This window comes from Athene cunicularia (assembly GCF_003259725.1).
Source record: "Athene cunicularia isolate RWA chromosome 3 unlocalized genomic scaffold, athCun1 chr3_part1, whole genome shotgun sequence".
Taxonomy (NCBI): Eukaryota; Metazoa; Chordata; class Aves; order Strigiformes; family Strigidae; genus Athene; species Athene cunicularia.
Window position 1 is genome coordinate 96,583,532 of NW_020799097.1, and position 17,998 is coordinate 96,601,529.

A 17,998-nucleotide genomic window follows, 5' to 3' on the forward strand; every position below is an offset into this window, starting at 1 on the left:
TCAGTAGTTGATGTTAATTCACAGTCACTAACCACAGCAACAGTACAGGCAAAGCTTCTTCTGTTGGAAATTCCTAGTCAAGCTACATATAGACAAATTAAGGACAGGTAAAAACAGAAGCAGGACACAGTCGTCAATGGAGCAGTTCCCAATAATCCCAACCAGTCTTTAAACCCAGGCATCACAGCAAGGGAGAGTTTTTCTTCAAAAATCTTAAAACTAAGGTATTTGGGGGAACATAACCCTTCAGATGTAAAAAGAGCAAAGCACAGCAGCACTGATCAAGCATGTGACAAAGTGAATGATGGAAATGAGAGATGACCTAAAGCAGTGAGCTAAACACAAAAAGAAGGCACAGTCATGCTAAAATGCAAAAAGCTACTTGTCTTCTGAGCAACAGAGAAAGAGTTAGGTAGGAATATAAGACAGTACAAGCAAAGCCTAGTTAAGTCAAATCTCCACAGCAACAGTCTAACATGAGCAGGACAAGATCAGATTGACAGAGAAAAGGGGTTACGAAGATGCATGAGACCTCACATGGAATTTCAACTGCATGAACTGAGTACTTACCTGGATTATACTGCAAAAGTTCAGTGACTCAAGTATTTTATTGTGGTTTTGTTAAATTGCCTTTATCTCTGGAAGCATCCCAGGTAGCTGCTCACCTTCACCACTGGAGCTACCTCCCTCTAACTTAATTTTATTATAGAGCTAAAAACTATAAAGACCTAAAAGCAACATGTCTTCAGTAGACAAGCTTTAAATCTAAAATTTGCTTTCTAGCCCAACAAAACCCAAATTAATAGATATATTAAAAGCTGCTTGACACTGTGGCTTTTTTGCCTGAACAGACCTGATACCTAGATATTAGGCAGCACTGTTTCTTGCTTCATCTTCCAGAGATAAAAGCTGCCCACTAAGGTTTGGTTCAATGCTATAACTAATATTGAGTTCCCATTGATTTTCATTTCCACTATGAACCTTTAAAGTACCAAAGAAAAGTGACTGGTTTTCTGGGGCCAATTTTACTTAAAGATTTAAGCCACTGATTATGGCTGACAGTATAAGCAAGCTCACACATGAAGTGGCTGACTTAACTCCACTTTATATATGATACTAAGAAGCTACCTAACAGCTAGCCTGTGATGTGTTAAGAGTTGACATATTATCTATTTTGAAGGTACAAGTTTTTTGGGGTGGGGGTGGGAGGGGGTTGGTTGGTTGTGGGTTTGTTTGTAACTCTTTCACCTAAACAGCTACATCAGCATCAGATTCACTTAAGGGCCATGGAAAGTGTAGATATTTTGGCCACATCCTGCACAGGTTTGCATGGAGGCTCAAATAAGCACATGTAGATCCAGTCTATTAAGAGAAGACTTTCACAGTAGTTAACCTCTCGTACAAGCCTTTTGAGAAGGTCAGGATGACACCACTTACATTTGCATTCATTTTATCCCCTATTCCATTTAACATGTTAATGAGGATCAGTTAAAAAAAAAATGTATTTCGCTCAAGATTATCAGAGGGCAGATTTGAGAACTGACAGACTACTTTGTCTCTGTTACAGGAGAAGTCATAAAAAAAGAAGAGAAGAAATTAATCAAGCTGGATTTGACATATCAGAAAGACCCGAGGTAGAAGAGACACTCCTCACTGTGTTCTACAGAACTATCTTTATGTTAATTATATTGCCACCTAGTAATTAAGAGAATGTAATTTAAAAACAAATGTTAAAATTGAGAAGGCAAACACATGAACAAATTTTACCAAACATTCAAACTTCCCACTCTAAGAATACAAAGTCAACAAGCATAGGTTTGGTTTTTTTGTTTTGGTTTGGGGTTTTTTTGGGTGGGGTGGGGGTGTGTGGATTTTTTGGTGTTTTTTTGTTTTTGTTTTCCCCCCCCAGGCTGCTGAAATCTGAACAGTATTTTGATTAAACTAAAACCACAATTAGAATTCAGTACCCAGTGGATGCATGAATAGAATGTAGTACTAATCTGGAGGAAAAAAGATTTCCTGATTTATATTTTGTTGTAGGTGTGCAAGCTATGGTCCTTCTCTTTGAGAAAAACTACATGTATGCTTCACTTCTACACAATAAAAGCACAAACCCTTTTATTTCAGGGAGACTATCCACATGATGTAAAAAACCCCTATACATATTAAGTGTTCATGGGTCTGGAGCCTATGGAGTACAAGAACTCTTACCAGTAGAACAAGGTATTAAAATTGCATTTCATGAGGGAAGTATACAGGGGTTATGCTGTACAAGTGGATCCAACAGAAAAGCTCAAAGCATTTGTAGATTTTTGAGTCTATAAGCTCTAGATGCTGTTCATAAATACACCCCAATTCCAAAGTAACACTAAATATTCAGACAGGTTATTACTATGCAGTATCAATAACATCCTTTCACAGCCAGCTAAATAACATCATTAATAAGTTTAAAAAAAAATCAGTAAAAGTTTTAATGTGAGAGAGAATGTTAGAGAAATGTCTATCCAAAACACTGTACAAAAGTACAACTTTATAGGTCTGACCTTCTATCTTAAAGAAGCTTCAATAAATGAGTTGACCAAAAAGATCAAGTTTAATCTCAATTTTCAGACTTTGAATGAAAGCTCTTTACATCTGAATTTGGAATGGATTTGCCCTAGAAGCTCTAAATGTTGTACTGTGATGAAGAGCCATATTCACTATCAAACAAAAACAAATCCATCACTAAGAGACACCTCAAATCCTATTTGTTTATCTTTTCATATAGAACACTTGCATCTTCTCGATAAATCCTTCTCAAGAAAATATAAAGCATATCACACTGTTTTAGCAATCCTTTATTGAAGATAACAAGTTGGTTATGTTCACTGTATTGTATGAAACATCACAATATCATACTGGGAAGGTACTATCAGTACAGGGTTGGACCAGAGCGGACAGTCTGAACAATAAACCATTTTGCATTCTTCATTCCCTATCTTTTAACAACCCCAAAAAAAACAGTAAAGGGACAAATACCTGTTAACATCATCATTTAGAACACTTTAACTTACAAGGCTAAAATCTAATGAATAAATAAAATATACTGTGGCAATAATCCTCTCTAGACCAAAAAAAATTAGATACACAGTGAATCAAAATGATTGGGAAAGCTGGCCTTCAGCACCAGTATGAAAGAGCATGTGGTTTTTACAGACTCACCATGGGGATAAAGTTACAGAAAAATACCATGAATTCCATTTCACACAAAACCAGTTGATGACTGTCATTAGCTTAAAACTACACACAAGGGCAATTACATCCTCGCTGAAACACAGTTTAAACAAATAGGAAAATGTTTACAAGGCATCCACAGCATGTAAATCATGTACAGATGGATACATTCATTGTTTCCCCTCCCCAATAGCTTTTATTTTAGATAAATACTTTACTCTTCCCCATTTTCAGCATTTACTGGACTCATTACATGCACAACTCAAAGAAGTCAGAAAAAAAGTCAAGGTTATTGCAAAAATAGAATTAAACTAAGAATCTTCAAGTACCTTACATGACAGCCACTCTGTACCATGCCCATTGCTTATAAAATGAAAGGTCATTGAACCCATGAAAATATCTCTAATATTTTCTTAATTTAAAATAGATAATTTTAAGTGTATTTATAGTAATCTCAAAGTGATAATTTGAACTTTGAAAATAATGCAAACAATAAAAATTATACCCATATTACACAAGACTTCTGTCTGTATATCTTAAGCTGAAAAAAATCAAAAACTATAGAAAACCACATATAGAACAAAAAAAATAATCACAATTTACATTATAATAAAGGCAAATTTTCAGCATTTTTTAAAAAACCTGCAGCTGTGAGAGATGTCAAAGCAAGTCACTACTAACTATAAATTCATCAGTTTGGTTTTAAAAGATTTTCTCTAGCAAGAGTTTAAGGGTGTGTTGTACACATGCGTAAAATTCTTACTCTTTTTAGATGCCTAGAATCTTCATATATTATTGCCAAATACACTTATCTTCAAGCAAGCAGTAGGCAACATATGACAATTTGGACACCGCAGGGAAACCTAACGGTCTGGTAATACAGGTAAAACCGGAAAAATTAAAAAAACCCCAACACATCTGATAGAGTATTGCCCAATTAAAATTACTTCCAAGCCACAGAGCTGCAAAGCCTTCCAACTCAGGAAAGTGAAATAAGTAATGTCTCCAACAATTACTTGTACTCTCTCATGCTTGTGTGTTGCATGTTCATTTAGCCACAGTGTATCTTCAGAGTACACCTACAATCCCATGCACCTCAGGTACACATACCAATCTGCTGAGAGAATCATTCCTTCCTTCCTTTTTTAGGGCCAAAGTTCATTACAGATGTAATCAGTATGCCTGAGGCTGGTAAAAATACTGTAGTACAGGCAATGCTAAGAGTGGCAATATCAGAAAACACAAAAATGAACAAATGATGGAAAACTCTAATAGCTTTCTGCCCATTTCACAAAGTGTTGGAAATCCACCAGAATTTTTCCCTTGTATTGAAGAAAACAGATTTAAAAGTGTTTTGTTTTTTTTACCCCTTTCAGAATCAAAAGCATTTTAGTAGATTTGTAAGGCTACCACGGATCTTCTAGATCTCCAGCACCCTACAGGAAAAGAAGAGGAAAAATATTACTACTCACCAATACAAATGAAAACATTTTGTTGCACTTTGGATTTCAGTGGCATAATTAAGTAGAATACTAGTGCAAAACGGACATTTTCAGTTTTTTCCATACCTGCCCACTTCTACACACAAACATTCCATATTATTCAACTTCAGGACGGAATTTACTTTTTATAAAACATGAACCCAGTAAAGCTATTATAGCATAAAGACTTAAAAACAAGCATTACCTAAAATTGTACTAAATTATAGTTACCAATAGATACATCATCTACAGACTAAAACAACCCCTAAAAATCTATAAATTACTAAGGAACTCAGCTCTTCAGGTATTCCTGGTCAGCAAGAAATTCCTACAGGCTCCTCTTCATGAAGGAAGTGAAATTTTTATCTATTTTGAACAATGATATTTTTGTGCAAGTGCTGTATTATGAACTGGCCACGGACACAACAACTCTAGATTTAATTTATTAGCAGATTAGTTACTACCACTGTACATTTCCAATATTATCACTGATCTAACCGAATGCACATACATACACGTGTCGTACACCAAAAGACACAGAAAAGATTTGGTAGAAGGTAAACTTAAGTAGAATAGTCAGTTTATTGATTTATATGGGTGATGTTCGACTTGAACCTGAGAAATGTTGCTGAATGAGGATTATGATCAATGTGCCAAACCCCAAATCACTTAAATATTTGTAGAAACTAATAAACATAATGAATTAATATCAGAAGCTATGAAAAGTTTCAAGTCATGTCAGAATGATAGCATTTCAAAAGGAAGTTTATTACTTGCTGAAAAGAGTCAATATGCATACAGGTATTATTGCACAGTATATTCTTTATTTTCACTTAAACACAAATCCTTAGAACTTGACACTGGGTACTAAAATCTAAGTACATTTTCACTTCTGGATATATGTTATGCTACAACCTGGGAAGAACTAATACAGTCACCTAGAAAAATCGATATTTATGATGAACAGTGCATACAATCTAAATTGGGAAAAAAAAAATCAAACACATTTCATGAGGAATAAGTGACAACCTAAAATGTAATAGCTTTTGTAATTTAGATGTGATATAAACTATATACAATTCAAATACAAACATGCAGTATATGATGCTGTGGAAAAAAAAGAATTTGTATAATTCGATTTGAACAAAAGATACAACTAAGACATGGATTATATTACAATTAGCAAACATATACCATCAAAATTATTATTTAAGTATGTACTTAACATGCAAAAATTTTTGTATTAGCATGTTAGGTTCCTGTTCTCTGTATCACAGGATTTAAAAAAAAAAAGGGAAGTTAACTCCTTGCTACACAACATAAGATGCAATTACTACAGTATACTATAGTAGTTGAAGTTCTAAGGAAAAAAAAGCTTCGTATAAACAATCTGTACAAATAAGTAAAACCAAACAGACATCTAGGATAGATGTGACAAATGTTGAGATATAAACAAAGGAAAATACACCAAGTGAAGCGAAGCATTAAATCCGCTATGGAAAACATTATATCTGTTTATCACCCATCTCATTCATCCCTGAATCTTCGTTTGAGCTGTGTATTTCAGCAAGGCGATTCCCAGATTCTGTGTGGGTGTCTGGCACGGGGTCACTGGGTCCAGCATGAGTACCTGAAGTAGATGCTGCCGCTGATTCAGCAGTGCACTCTTCTCCCTGCATTTTAGCTAGCCTGTAACTAGTCAGCATCTCTTCCAGGAGGTGGCGGTAGTTCCCCCTATGATTAATTCTCATTTGCCTGAGCGCTTCCACCAATTTTCCCTGCGTTCCACTTTCCTCGGCTTCGTCAGGGTCCTTTTTTTAAGATTCAAGACCCCAAAAAATTAGCAGTTAAACTAGGATATTTTCTAATGACATTCAAAAACCCCACAATTTTTCTAATTGAGAAAACATCGACTTTGCTCTATTTAAATATAAACCACCTTATTAGTAACATACAACAATATCATCCATGTTTGACTATTTTATACAACAATAACTTAAGAAACGCTATCTGTTAAAACAGCACTTGTAATAATTTCAATTTGCTTTGAGCCGGTGTCAACATGGTACCTCCTCCCCATTAACTCCATCTTGGTTCAAATTGTCTTTTGACAAATATAGCTGATACTCTCTACAACTGTGGTTAGTTGTCAGTGAACAATTTGAAAATTTCAGCTTCTTCAGGCATCAGTCGATATCTTTAATTGTGAATTTTTGCAAAACCAACAGCAACACAGTTCCGTGAAAACCTTACTAAAAGTAATAGATAACTCTACTGCTAGCAGTTTAGTTGAAGCATCACAGCAAAATAAATGCTTCTATAGAACAATCCATAGGCATGAAAGATGATTTTTTCATGCATGATGCTGCCAAGACAGAAACACGCACCTACCTATCAGCACCAGGAATGCCGGTGTCTGAACAAGGTAAGATGCTGGTTTTGGCAGATGCATGTATTGGCTAGAAAGATTAACAGGTAGAAAAGCAATTTAAGGTGAAATCTAACTATGGCACAAAACCCAAGTAACAAAAACTGATTAAAGAATGGAGGTCTCATCTGCAGACCATTGATTTGGCTACAAGCTTTCAGCTGAAAAAAGTTGTGGGTTTTTTTTAATAGACTTGCACATCTGCTACAGTGCTCTCACACTGATACTAGATATTTTAAGTGCTAAAGCATTACCATTGCTTTAAGGGCATAGCACATTTTAACTTGCTAGATATTAATAATTTATCAAGATAGACAAATGGAACTGTATCTCTGGAAGCTGGCAGATTCTGCAATACATTAGAGGCAAAATCCAGACTGCATTTTTCTTGTGCTGACCTCATTTTATTGTCATGTAGTCCATGAGCTTCATAAACTACAAGCATTGCAATCACTCATTTATAAGCTTAATAGCAGCATTAAGACAGTATCTTGGGTTCAGTAGGATTCTGGATGCTGTAATGTTGTTGTAATAGAAGCCCCAAGACTGTACAGTCTAAGTTAAAAACAGGATAATTTTACCACAAAAGTGAATGCTATTGCATACAATACTGTCCCTCTAAGCTTGATGTGTTGCATTGAGTCATACTTCCATTGTAGTTTGCTGGTCTTAGTTTGAAGTGTTTTGACTCCCACGTACTAGCATTTTTTTTATTCACATCTGTCTTCAAGAGCCCAGTGAGGACAAGCAAGTTAAAGGAGGTAGTTTTAATGTATGAAGTGGGACTGTTTTAATGTCTCATGAGGACAAAGTCAGCGAAAACTCAAGGCATCAAGATGAGGCTACAGATGCATCCTTAAATCTTAGGTTTTCAAAAAAACCCAAACTATTTATGTATTTATCTAGCTAATATTAAACAAGGCAGCACAGCTGAAGAATTTCAGTTTTTTAAAGTTCAGAGAACATAAAAATTCCACAGTTCCACCAGTCCATCAGTCTGCTCTGAGGCTGACATTAGCAAACATACCCTAAATCTCCACATTTCACAACATTCAGATCATCACAAATTCTTCTGGCAGACTGAATACACTACTTTTGCTCCCATGCAACACTGAAGAGTAAAAGCAATAGGCAGCATAATAGCAGCTCTGAGACTCCTAAACAAGTCAAATGCTAGTAAGAGTCAAAGTAACAGTGCTGTTAGTACTTAATATTCAAACTCACATCCTGCTTTGCACTCTGATGTCAGACTATTTTGTGCTTCCCTCTTCTCCCTCAGTGCTAGCAGACAAGAAACCCCAGACAACAGTAGGACAGAAACTGCCTCTTATATAGTATACAATAAACCACAGATTTCTCTCTAATGATGTATGACTAGAACAGGTCCCTGAAAACTATCATTATTGAGCAAGTTAGCATTTGTCTTCCTTCATGTTTTAATTCAACTTAGTGCTACTGACCCTAAAAACAAGAATAGATTTGTGCTAGCTATATTTAACATGAACATTCAAATATTATTGGCACAAATTCTGTTTGGTTAAATTATGTATACAAAAAAAACAACCATGTATTAGGGACAGGATTTATTTTTAAGAGTGTAATAGTTTTGACCATTTATATTTTTAAAATTATCTGTAGCAGCCCTTGACACATGATTTAGCAACGTGCCAAAGTACAGTATTAATAAAAACAAGAAACATGATTAGTTTCCAAACAAGATACTCAAACACAGCTTAAAACAAATGCCACTGTAATTTTAACATTGTTCCTTGTGTTTAAGGATACATATACACCCAAGCAGCCTAACTGGATAGTAGCCTCCTAGTCTTAGGAACACATTATAAAAAATGGTCAAAGAAATAGAGCCATTAGAGAAAGTAATACTTTAAGATGTTAACTAGAACACATTACAGTGGTAACAACTATTCAGCTATGAAGATGTTCTTTTTAAAAGATCTGAAAGCACCAAGCCCCAATACATAACAGATTTCTCTGATTTCACTTGCACTTTGAAGGCACAAGCCACCACATGAATACCAGAAGCCCCTCTGCTGAAACAGTAGCAAAGCTGCTCTGCGAGCCCAATGCAGGGCTCTCTCCAGTCCTGGATTTACAAAATGCTTGTACTCTGCCAAGATGCCTAAAAGAAAACACTTATGACTGCTATACCCTGAATCCACACTAGTGATCTCTGAATACTGCTGTAGTAAGGGTTCTTTCACTCCTCTGTCACTCTACACAACATCTCCTTAATGTAGGCTGTACATTACGTATTGTCAGAAAATGAACGTGTGAAGAACTGAAGTTACTCTACAATCACTAGCTTGGAAGTCAAGAAAATTCTAAGCACAACACTAACTGAAATCCTTACAGCGCTGAATAAAACCAAAGTTAATCTAGAAAAAAATACCTTACTTTCTAAGAACTTATTTGCAAAGCTATTATGATCCAGTTCACCGTAACCCCAGGTAACTACTTTAAGTTATTCCAACACTAAAAAGCATACTCTTTAGAAGGAAGTAATTCTCAATTGCAAAATAATCTGGTTGGTTCGGGTTGCTGTTTTTGTGGGGTTTGGCGTTTTTTACATTTTTTTTACTCTTGTGCATTAATATTTTAGCAATTGATTACATGATTATTTTGTCATAGTAAGAAAAATGGTTCTGGACTTACATAAAATCAAATATGTCTGCCACAGGCAGACTTTCCAGTTCGGAACAGCAGTATTCTGCACTACGCCCATGCACTAACAGACACACATACACTGTTAACTACACATGGGGAAAGATTCTCAAGTGCAAACCAGTGCATCTTGGTGCTCTGCAGACTCAGCATGTGTGCCTGCAGCTCATTTTTTCATATTAAGATCCCCTCTTGCATCATACTAGTTTAAACAGGGGCATTACTAGTTAGATGTCAGTCTCACATGGAAATGTCATCATTGGGATGTACTGTATGTTTCCTTCCTGCCTTTGCTTCCTGTTTAAATGCGAGATGTGCAGCAACATTATCACAGTGTGTAGACACTGTGAAGAGTCTGATGTTGAGTAACTGAACAGCTTCCTTCCGTTTTACACCCCCAGTGCACTAGAGTATTCAGTTCAAAAGATTAAGAGATCACAACATATATACCTGGAACATGAGTAAGAGTAGGAAGGAAGTCATGTTTTCATACCTCAAGAGATGAGGCCCACTAAACTCATTCATTTCAAGGACAGTAAGGTAACAATTCCTACTTGCTGGGAAAGTGCAAACAGGAATTGCATCCTTCACCCAGTGGTGCACCCTCTTCCAACTGCTCTAGGTCAGAACCACTTAGGATTGAAAAGAAAAAAAAAGGTACTGACTGGCAAATGACATCTCACCACAAGATCAAACTAAAATTTAATCCAATGGATTTAAAACACATTATCCAAATCATTGAGATTTGCACTAAATACCAACAGAAGGCAAAGTTTACAAAGTAGACTGGAGTGCACTGCTCACACTTCGTATTAGTGAAACCAAATTAAACGGACTCAAAACAACTATCAATGATTCTAACTGCAATAAAAGTCAAAGCTATTAATGGTAATAAGGGTTAAAGCTATTTTGTTTTATGAATAACTTGGATATTTAGTTCAGCTACTTGATTTTATTATAATGGATGATGTACAAAAAAATGCCTGAAGTAGCCAATACACAGAAGGATGCTGTACTGTATGTTAGGACCTTCAGCAAGCTTGCCTGGCTATTGAAAAGCACATTTGGACTTAGAAAATGAGTCATAAATGCAACTACGGCATATGATATTTCTAGAAAGTCAACACTAGACAAGCGTTTTTTCCCTTAAAAAAACAACTTATCAAACCTATAAAGCCTGAGGTCCTTGTAGCATCTCAGAAGAAAAAACAGGTACCAGAGTATTTACTAGAAGATGAATGTTACCTTTACGGATTAATTCGCATAAACTGTACAGGAAATGATGAACATTTGTACAAGTAGTGATGTTTTTAACCAGTTCTTCAGTTTTCCTTTTTTTTTTTTTAAACAAATTTAACCACAACCAATATGAACACCAGTTATTGCTCTTTATACTAATATTAAGAACCATCTAATAATCAGGTTTAAAGTTACTGTAAACCGTATTTCAACATACTGTATGATTTAAAATTCAACTTATTAGGAACCGGGCATAAGAATGTAAGCCATTTTAGAAATCAGATCTTAGGTAAAACTAAAATCACTTTACACTTTCCTTAGACCACTGCATATGGGCTATTTAAAGATAGTGTAAACTCTAAAAAATTATTAGTCGTCTTTTTTTTTTATAACAAGTGTACCAAGACCTTCCACACTTACAGAAGACAATATGAAGTATGTTTACCCCTCTACTACTAGATGTCTGGACAGTAGATATAATAGCTAAGTAATTAATATGCTCACCTTAATTTTTCACAATAATAAACTATGATTTAGAACAACCCTGTGCTGTTGCCTCACAGATTTGACTGAAAATACCACAGTCAATTAAATGTTTAAAAAGTGTTTCAGAATTGGGTGTTAATCTGCTGTCTTTTTGAAGATGAAGTTCTTTATCAGATCTATCCAAAACAAGGTCAAAAATCAACTGTATGCTACAATACACATTTTGTGTTTATAATAAAATTTATTGGCAGTATTGTACACTTTTGCTTAATGTATGATACTACTTTGACATTTTCATTAACAAAGAGGTATAAGCAATCAAAATGGGAACTTACCCCCTCATTCTCTCTGTGTGGATTCAGCCTACTATACACAGCTTCAATAATATTACGCCTAAAAAGAGAAGATTTTTTTTTTTAAGTTAAGCACAACATAGGATTGCAAAACCTTGAGAACTTAAAAGAGTTTGAGTACAGTAATAATTTCCAAGTGGTTAAGATATTTTGCCTTTAACCTGCCTCTTAAAAAGATGAAGCCCACTCAGTGTTTTTACTCATTTTCAAGATGATGTCTAGGACTTAGCAGTAAGTCAAGATTTCTAACAACTAAGCAATGCAAAACATTTTCATACCTTACATCTTTGCAAGTTCCAGTCGTGTAGTCATATTTTGTCAAGAGTAACGTTTAAGTCTGTATTTTGCTTATTATAACAAAATTCAAGTTTGTGGCTTTTGTTGCCTTATTTCTGGATGTGGAACTCAAAGACAGTTGGGTTTCCCTCATTTTTATTACGTATACAAAGGTTACTACTTGCCTACAAACTTCTGAAGTGTGGTGCCCAGAGTATGCAACCTCTGATATGTGATGTCTAGTGTCTATTCACACTGCAGAAATAAAAACCCAAATGCCACTAGCTAGACTTTTTTCTGGCAGTGCCATGTAATGCCATACCTTCACAGGCAAGCAAAATGAGCACAAAGATTCTCAAAATTAAAACGCAAAGTATAAACAGAATTCTGAGAAGAAAAATGTTATGGCCCTGTATCTTCAAACCATAGTAAGAACTGGGAAACATTCAGACCAGTATAATAAATATAATCAAAGTCACTGATAGCTGAAGAACTGCTCCATGAACCAAGACTCTCAAGTCTGGATGTGACCAAAAGCTGTAAAAATCATGTCTTACAGAATGCAGATAAGCACTGACTGTTCACGCTTTAAAACAAAAAGCACAAGGGCAGTAATGGCTCTTAATGCAACAGAACTTTCTGCACCAGAATACTGAGGATGCCAGGTTTGATGAGGCTCCTTCTGAACATATTTAACTTCATAGAAGAGAAATTCTAAGTCACTAAGTACATAAACTACCTTAGAATCAGGAAACATGTCAGCTGTAAGAAGCTGAAAACCAAAATAATAATGATAGGAAGTATTTAACATGATTTCCCTTGTTTTGTATTCTTCCTAGACATCTACTTTCAGCTATCCTGTGGACAGGATACAGAGCTAGATCTGTCCTTTGTCTTATCTAGCATGACAAGGTTCTTAAGTTCACACCATGGAAGCCAAAGCACATTCAAAACAGTAGTTTGTTCTTTGAATGGAATGTCACAAGTACAGCTACTTCTGAGATGAAACAAATGATGTAATCTCAGTATTTAGTGTCCAGCATCAGAACACATTTTTCCAGTCATGATCCAACATCTAAAACAGTACCTACTAAAGTATTCAGAATTCTGGGAGATGGTTTATGGACCAGTGAATGCAAGGGACAGTGCATCAAATCTCAGAATGACTGCTAACCTACAACACTGAAAAGACATTGTGCTATCGTGTTCAGAGGCAATATATGTGAATGATGAAGTCAGCATGTATCTAGACACATCACACCAAGTAAAAGGCAGGCACAACAGATACACCTGGCAACTTGAAGCCTCAAGACACCAGGGTATATGGAATTAGCGTCTGTTCACACACAAAGGTTTTGGGCTGTGTCTGAGGAGGTCTAGGAACAAAGTTCAGAATTAAGCTGACAGTGACACTTTCAAAAGTTATGTCTGATATGAGAAGTCCACCGAAGAACAGTTTCTCCAAGGGTACATCAGTTAAAAGTCAATGCTTTAGAAGTCTGAAAGGGCTGCATGGCTGAGCTAGTATGGGACCCACCAGCACTGACAAAGATTTGCCTAGAGAAAAGCCATGGAATTTTTTTTTTTTTTTTAACAGATGATAAAGGGAAGTGTTCTCTCCTTTCACTTCCACATTTAGTGATGGTGTAATGGTACAATTCTGACCAAATTTCTGTACTATGGAGAACAATGGCACCTCGGACCAACATAACAGAAAACACCTAGACAGTCCAAGTAAAGCTGCCATAGAAGCAGATAGCCATTACAGAGGGTTTAAATCAGACTTAAAACAGGCTCTTGGGAAATTTGCTACTCTTTTCAATTCATTTTTCTTTCTTTGAACAGCATATTTCTCCATACTTTCCTTTGATGGGAAAAATCAGGAGCAAGATGTTGAGTCAAAGTACTAACACACAAGTGACAGGGTGGCTCTGGACTCTGGTTTTCCTTAGCCACAAGTGACCGCTCTTCTGGTAGCATTTGAAGTTACAGGGGGATCCGAGTCAAGCCAGAAGCCAGTCTTTGAAGAGTAAGATTTTAAAGGATAAAACACCACCATCAAATGACCACAGCAGAGTTGACATCTTCAGATCCTCTGTCTCAAAGAATGAACTAGTAGGGGCTTTTACACAAGTGAGATGCTCGAAGAAAATATACAGTGCCAGTAGAAGTGGAGGTACTTCAGATGTTCCTAATGTTTGCAAACATACACTAGTCAAGGTAACACTGCACTGTGTTTCTCCAGCTCAGACATACTAAAAAACCAGGAGCAACTGTAAGGGGTGCTGAAACCAATGATGTGAGCCACAGACAAGCTCTCAATGCAACCTGTTTGAGACAGGTCTTGTAGTTCAAACAGATGGACAAAGTGTGAATTCTTCATGTTGTGGCAACATCACAGAATAAGGATCTCAAGCCAAAGAATATTCTCTTGTTAGGACAAAGGTCTTAAGTTACATGGTATATGGTTTTGGGTTGTGTAGGTGTACTTTTTCAAAACTTCCATTCAGGAACTCAATCCTGCAAGTAAAGTTAACTAAATACATCACTGCCTGTCTTTGTCCTAAGATTCAAAACCAAGAAAAAAATTACTGAATACTGTATGATATTCTCTTAAAAGAAACCACAGGTACACCTCCTGTTCAGTTTTCTGTAATACAGGACTTTAAAAGTCAAAATGGAAAGGCATCAAAAGGCAATTTCTGAAGCTAAGCCCATTAAAAATGTAACATGGATCACAGCAAATTAAAACAGAATTTATATGCAAGGTTTCTAGAATAATGAAGCAGTACATGATGCAGTTATTAATGAGCATAACACTAACACATTCAACAGTTGGGAGGCACTAAGTATAGGCACACCACAACTTCCCTGAAGACCTGGAAGACACACAAATGGAGTAAAAGGTCCAGCATACACAGGTATTTTCAAGGCTAAATAAAAATAATCATGGCAAAGTGCTTATTAGGAAGTACCTTGCAAAGAGATGTATACGCAAATGCTCAGAGAACAGGACTAGTTGTTTTAAAAGATACAAAATTCCAGAAGAGACATGACCTATGCCAGGGAACAATAATGGGTCCCACTGTTTGGGGAATTCTAGATTAACAATTGTTTATGCAATCCTAAATCCTGTTCATTAAAATCCTTAAATCATAGGTTATTAGAACATCACCATTAGCCTCCCCAGAAAACCAATGTAGTTTCTGAATGTTTATTCCCATTAAGTTTTAAAATGCACATCCTAGTTCAATATTCTTGCTTATCTAACATTCAGTTTAAGACTAAACAAAGAAAACTAATTTTCTTATGAGAACATTTGCTGAGTGAAGACACACTGACCCAAATTTATAAGGGATACTAGGTGGTGGAGGAAACACGACATCCGAAAAACTGAGCTGGTGTTTTTATATTCTGGTTACATTACTGATAGTTCTTAACAAACCTAAAGCAGTAAAAAGCCAAGGAGAAATATTTTTTGTTTTTTAAAATGGCCATAGTAGGGAACAGAACTAGTAAATATTATGTTATATACCAGAATATGATCAATCTGTTTCCTCTTACCATTCCAGAATGGGAACAGTGACACAAACATTTATATAGTGCAAAAAGTAAACGGATTAAAATATAAACCCCAACTTTTTCCTTTGAGTATAGCTATTACAATAAGAAAGCTTTAAAACATTTAAATTGTTTCACTGAAGTAAACAGTTCAAGAAATTCCAGTACTGTACTTACTTGCCAGCTAAACCACCTCCTGGTGGTAAGTTAGGGATATTCTCCGCAGTTAAAATACGAATAACATGAGCAAGATCAGGCATTCCTTCTTCACCCGATTTTTCCATAATTTCTAATTTAAAAATAGAAGAAGTCCTTAGATTACTGAATTAATACCACCCATTCTTTAAGACACTAAAATCCAAGATACTATCACTTTTAACAGACACATTATGAAAAAGTTAAATGCAAACAGGAAAACCTTCTTTACATTTCAGGTAGTCTTTGCATAAAGGAACTGAGCTATTCGAATCTGTAGCCTGCCTTTCCAGTATGCTTCTAGCCATTCTCTAGAAGAAACTCAGAAGCAGACTGTGAACCGGATGAAATATCCTGAAGATGACAGCTGGGAGTTTCAGTTACTTTTTCCCATTGCATTGCAACACATACTTCAAAATTACATGCCATACTGTCAGTGCTTCCCAGGAATTCAGTCATACTTCACTGTAACACCTTGTATTCTCAAAGGCCTGCATCTCTGGTGCATAAACACCAAGACCATCATGCAATAGAGAGGCATCTATAATGGCCCATTATCACTCAAGTGGCAAAAACAAAATACAGAACTGACAAGAAGTAATTAATCATATGGTATTCCATTTCAAAGCAGAAGTATCACACAACTCCTGTGCTGGAGTAAGTTGTTTTGCCTTCGAAATCTTCACACATTCTTACTCATCAAAGGCGCTTTAAGGCAAACATGTAATGGCTGCATATACACTCACATAGGCATAACACTACAAGCTGCTTGTCATCAGCTTCTAGTCATTCAACTACTAACATGGCAGAAGACAGTTCATTAAATTACCTACAAACTGTAGTTGTATAAGTCATTTTTAAGAAGTAATTTTTTTCTGAAGTTAACTAAATAAAGGAATGGAGTGCCATTTCCTGTAGACATGGTTCCAGATAATTCTTGGTTTAAGCCACAAAACACAATAATTAAGAAGAATGAATCCTCTCAAATATAATCCTAAAAAAAACCTTTCAGTCAGTCTGTATCTTTGCTACTATCCCAAGATAAACAAATCACTTAATTTTCTTAAAATCAATTGATTATGTTCTGGATGCCTGATTTGGAGCCTGCAACTTAAGCCAGAAGCATCTAGTTTGGTTTTGATATTAGTATAAAAGAACATCATCTATCTATTTTAAACACTGCATGCCAAGTTCCCTGGTATTTAAACCTTTCTTGATGCCTATCACCTATAAAGAAAAGAAGTCATATGCAGGCTTCTCTCAGGAGTACTAAAAACAAAGCATGTGCAAGGTACTCATTCTGTATCAGGACAATCTGTAGGAAGCCTCCCAAAAGCAATTCTACTTACAGAGTAGTTCTACTACCTCGTAACAAATACGGCATTATGCTTTTAGGGCCCAATTTTAAGTTGGCACTATACAACCCCTGCAACGAATAAGCTAGGTATACTACTACTGGAAGTGATTAAATATTCTTCCATTAAACTTTACATATGTTATCATATATCCATCCATTAAGAATGAATCATGGGTAGCAAAGGAAATGACAGTTAAATTTGTATATTTGAATCTTAGGATTCTGATCACTTCTTCCATACACATTCACACAGATCAGCCACAAGTCCTCTTATATAGTGTGTCCTTTTGTGCAGTTTCTACCTAGTTAGAAGTAGGTTGGTATCACTCTAATATAATTTCACAAAGTCACATCTGATAGGAAACATGTCTTATGCATATACTGCTTTTTATACCAAGAGCACATCTGGTCCTGTATATACCAAAAGTAGACAAATAGCAAGAATTAGTAATAAGACGATACAGAACACAGAATAAAAAAGTAAGCAATTACTGAATATTAATGCAAGCGTAATATTTTTATATATTCTTAAAAGTGAATTAAAAGAATCGCAACTAAGGATCACTGTGTATTTCTTGGTACGGGAAACTTTTACTTTATACTGCATAACCACTTCTCAGGGAGTGCTGAACTGAAGCACAAGAATCTTTTCTCCACTTCTAGAAGGTGCCTAATCAGGAATTCTGGTGGAACTGGCCATCTTTTTCTTTTCCTGATAATAGGCCGA

General features: G+C 35.8%; 1 protein-coding gene across 6 annotated transcripts in view; it reads right to left on the reverse strand.

Moving 5' to 3' along the window:
• Positions 1-2,819: 2,819 nt before the first annotated feature.
• The window catches only part of PPM1B (protein phosphatase, Mg2+/Mn2+ dependent 1B), a 50,085-nt gene continuing 34,906 nt past the window's right edge, over positions 2,820-17,998 (reverse strand). For 4 of the 6 annotated variants that reach the window (XM_026844808.1, XM_026844804.1, XM_026844807.1 and 1 more), the window contains 3 exons: positions 15,897-16,008; positions 11,865-11,922; positions 4,844-6,505 (listed from right to left, as the gene is read on the reverse strand). In XM_026844808.1, coding sequence (XP_026700609.1) covers positions 6,200-6,505; positions 11,865-11,922; positions 15,897-16,008 — 476 coding nt within the window. In that variant the 3' untranslated portion in view covers positions 4,844-6,199. Of the gene's footprint in view, positions 4,650-4,843; positions 6,506-11,864; positions 11,923-15,896; positions 16,009-17,998 lie in introns of those variants that run through there. The other 2 variants (XM_026844810.1, XM_026844809.1) reach the window with 1 other exon arrangement.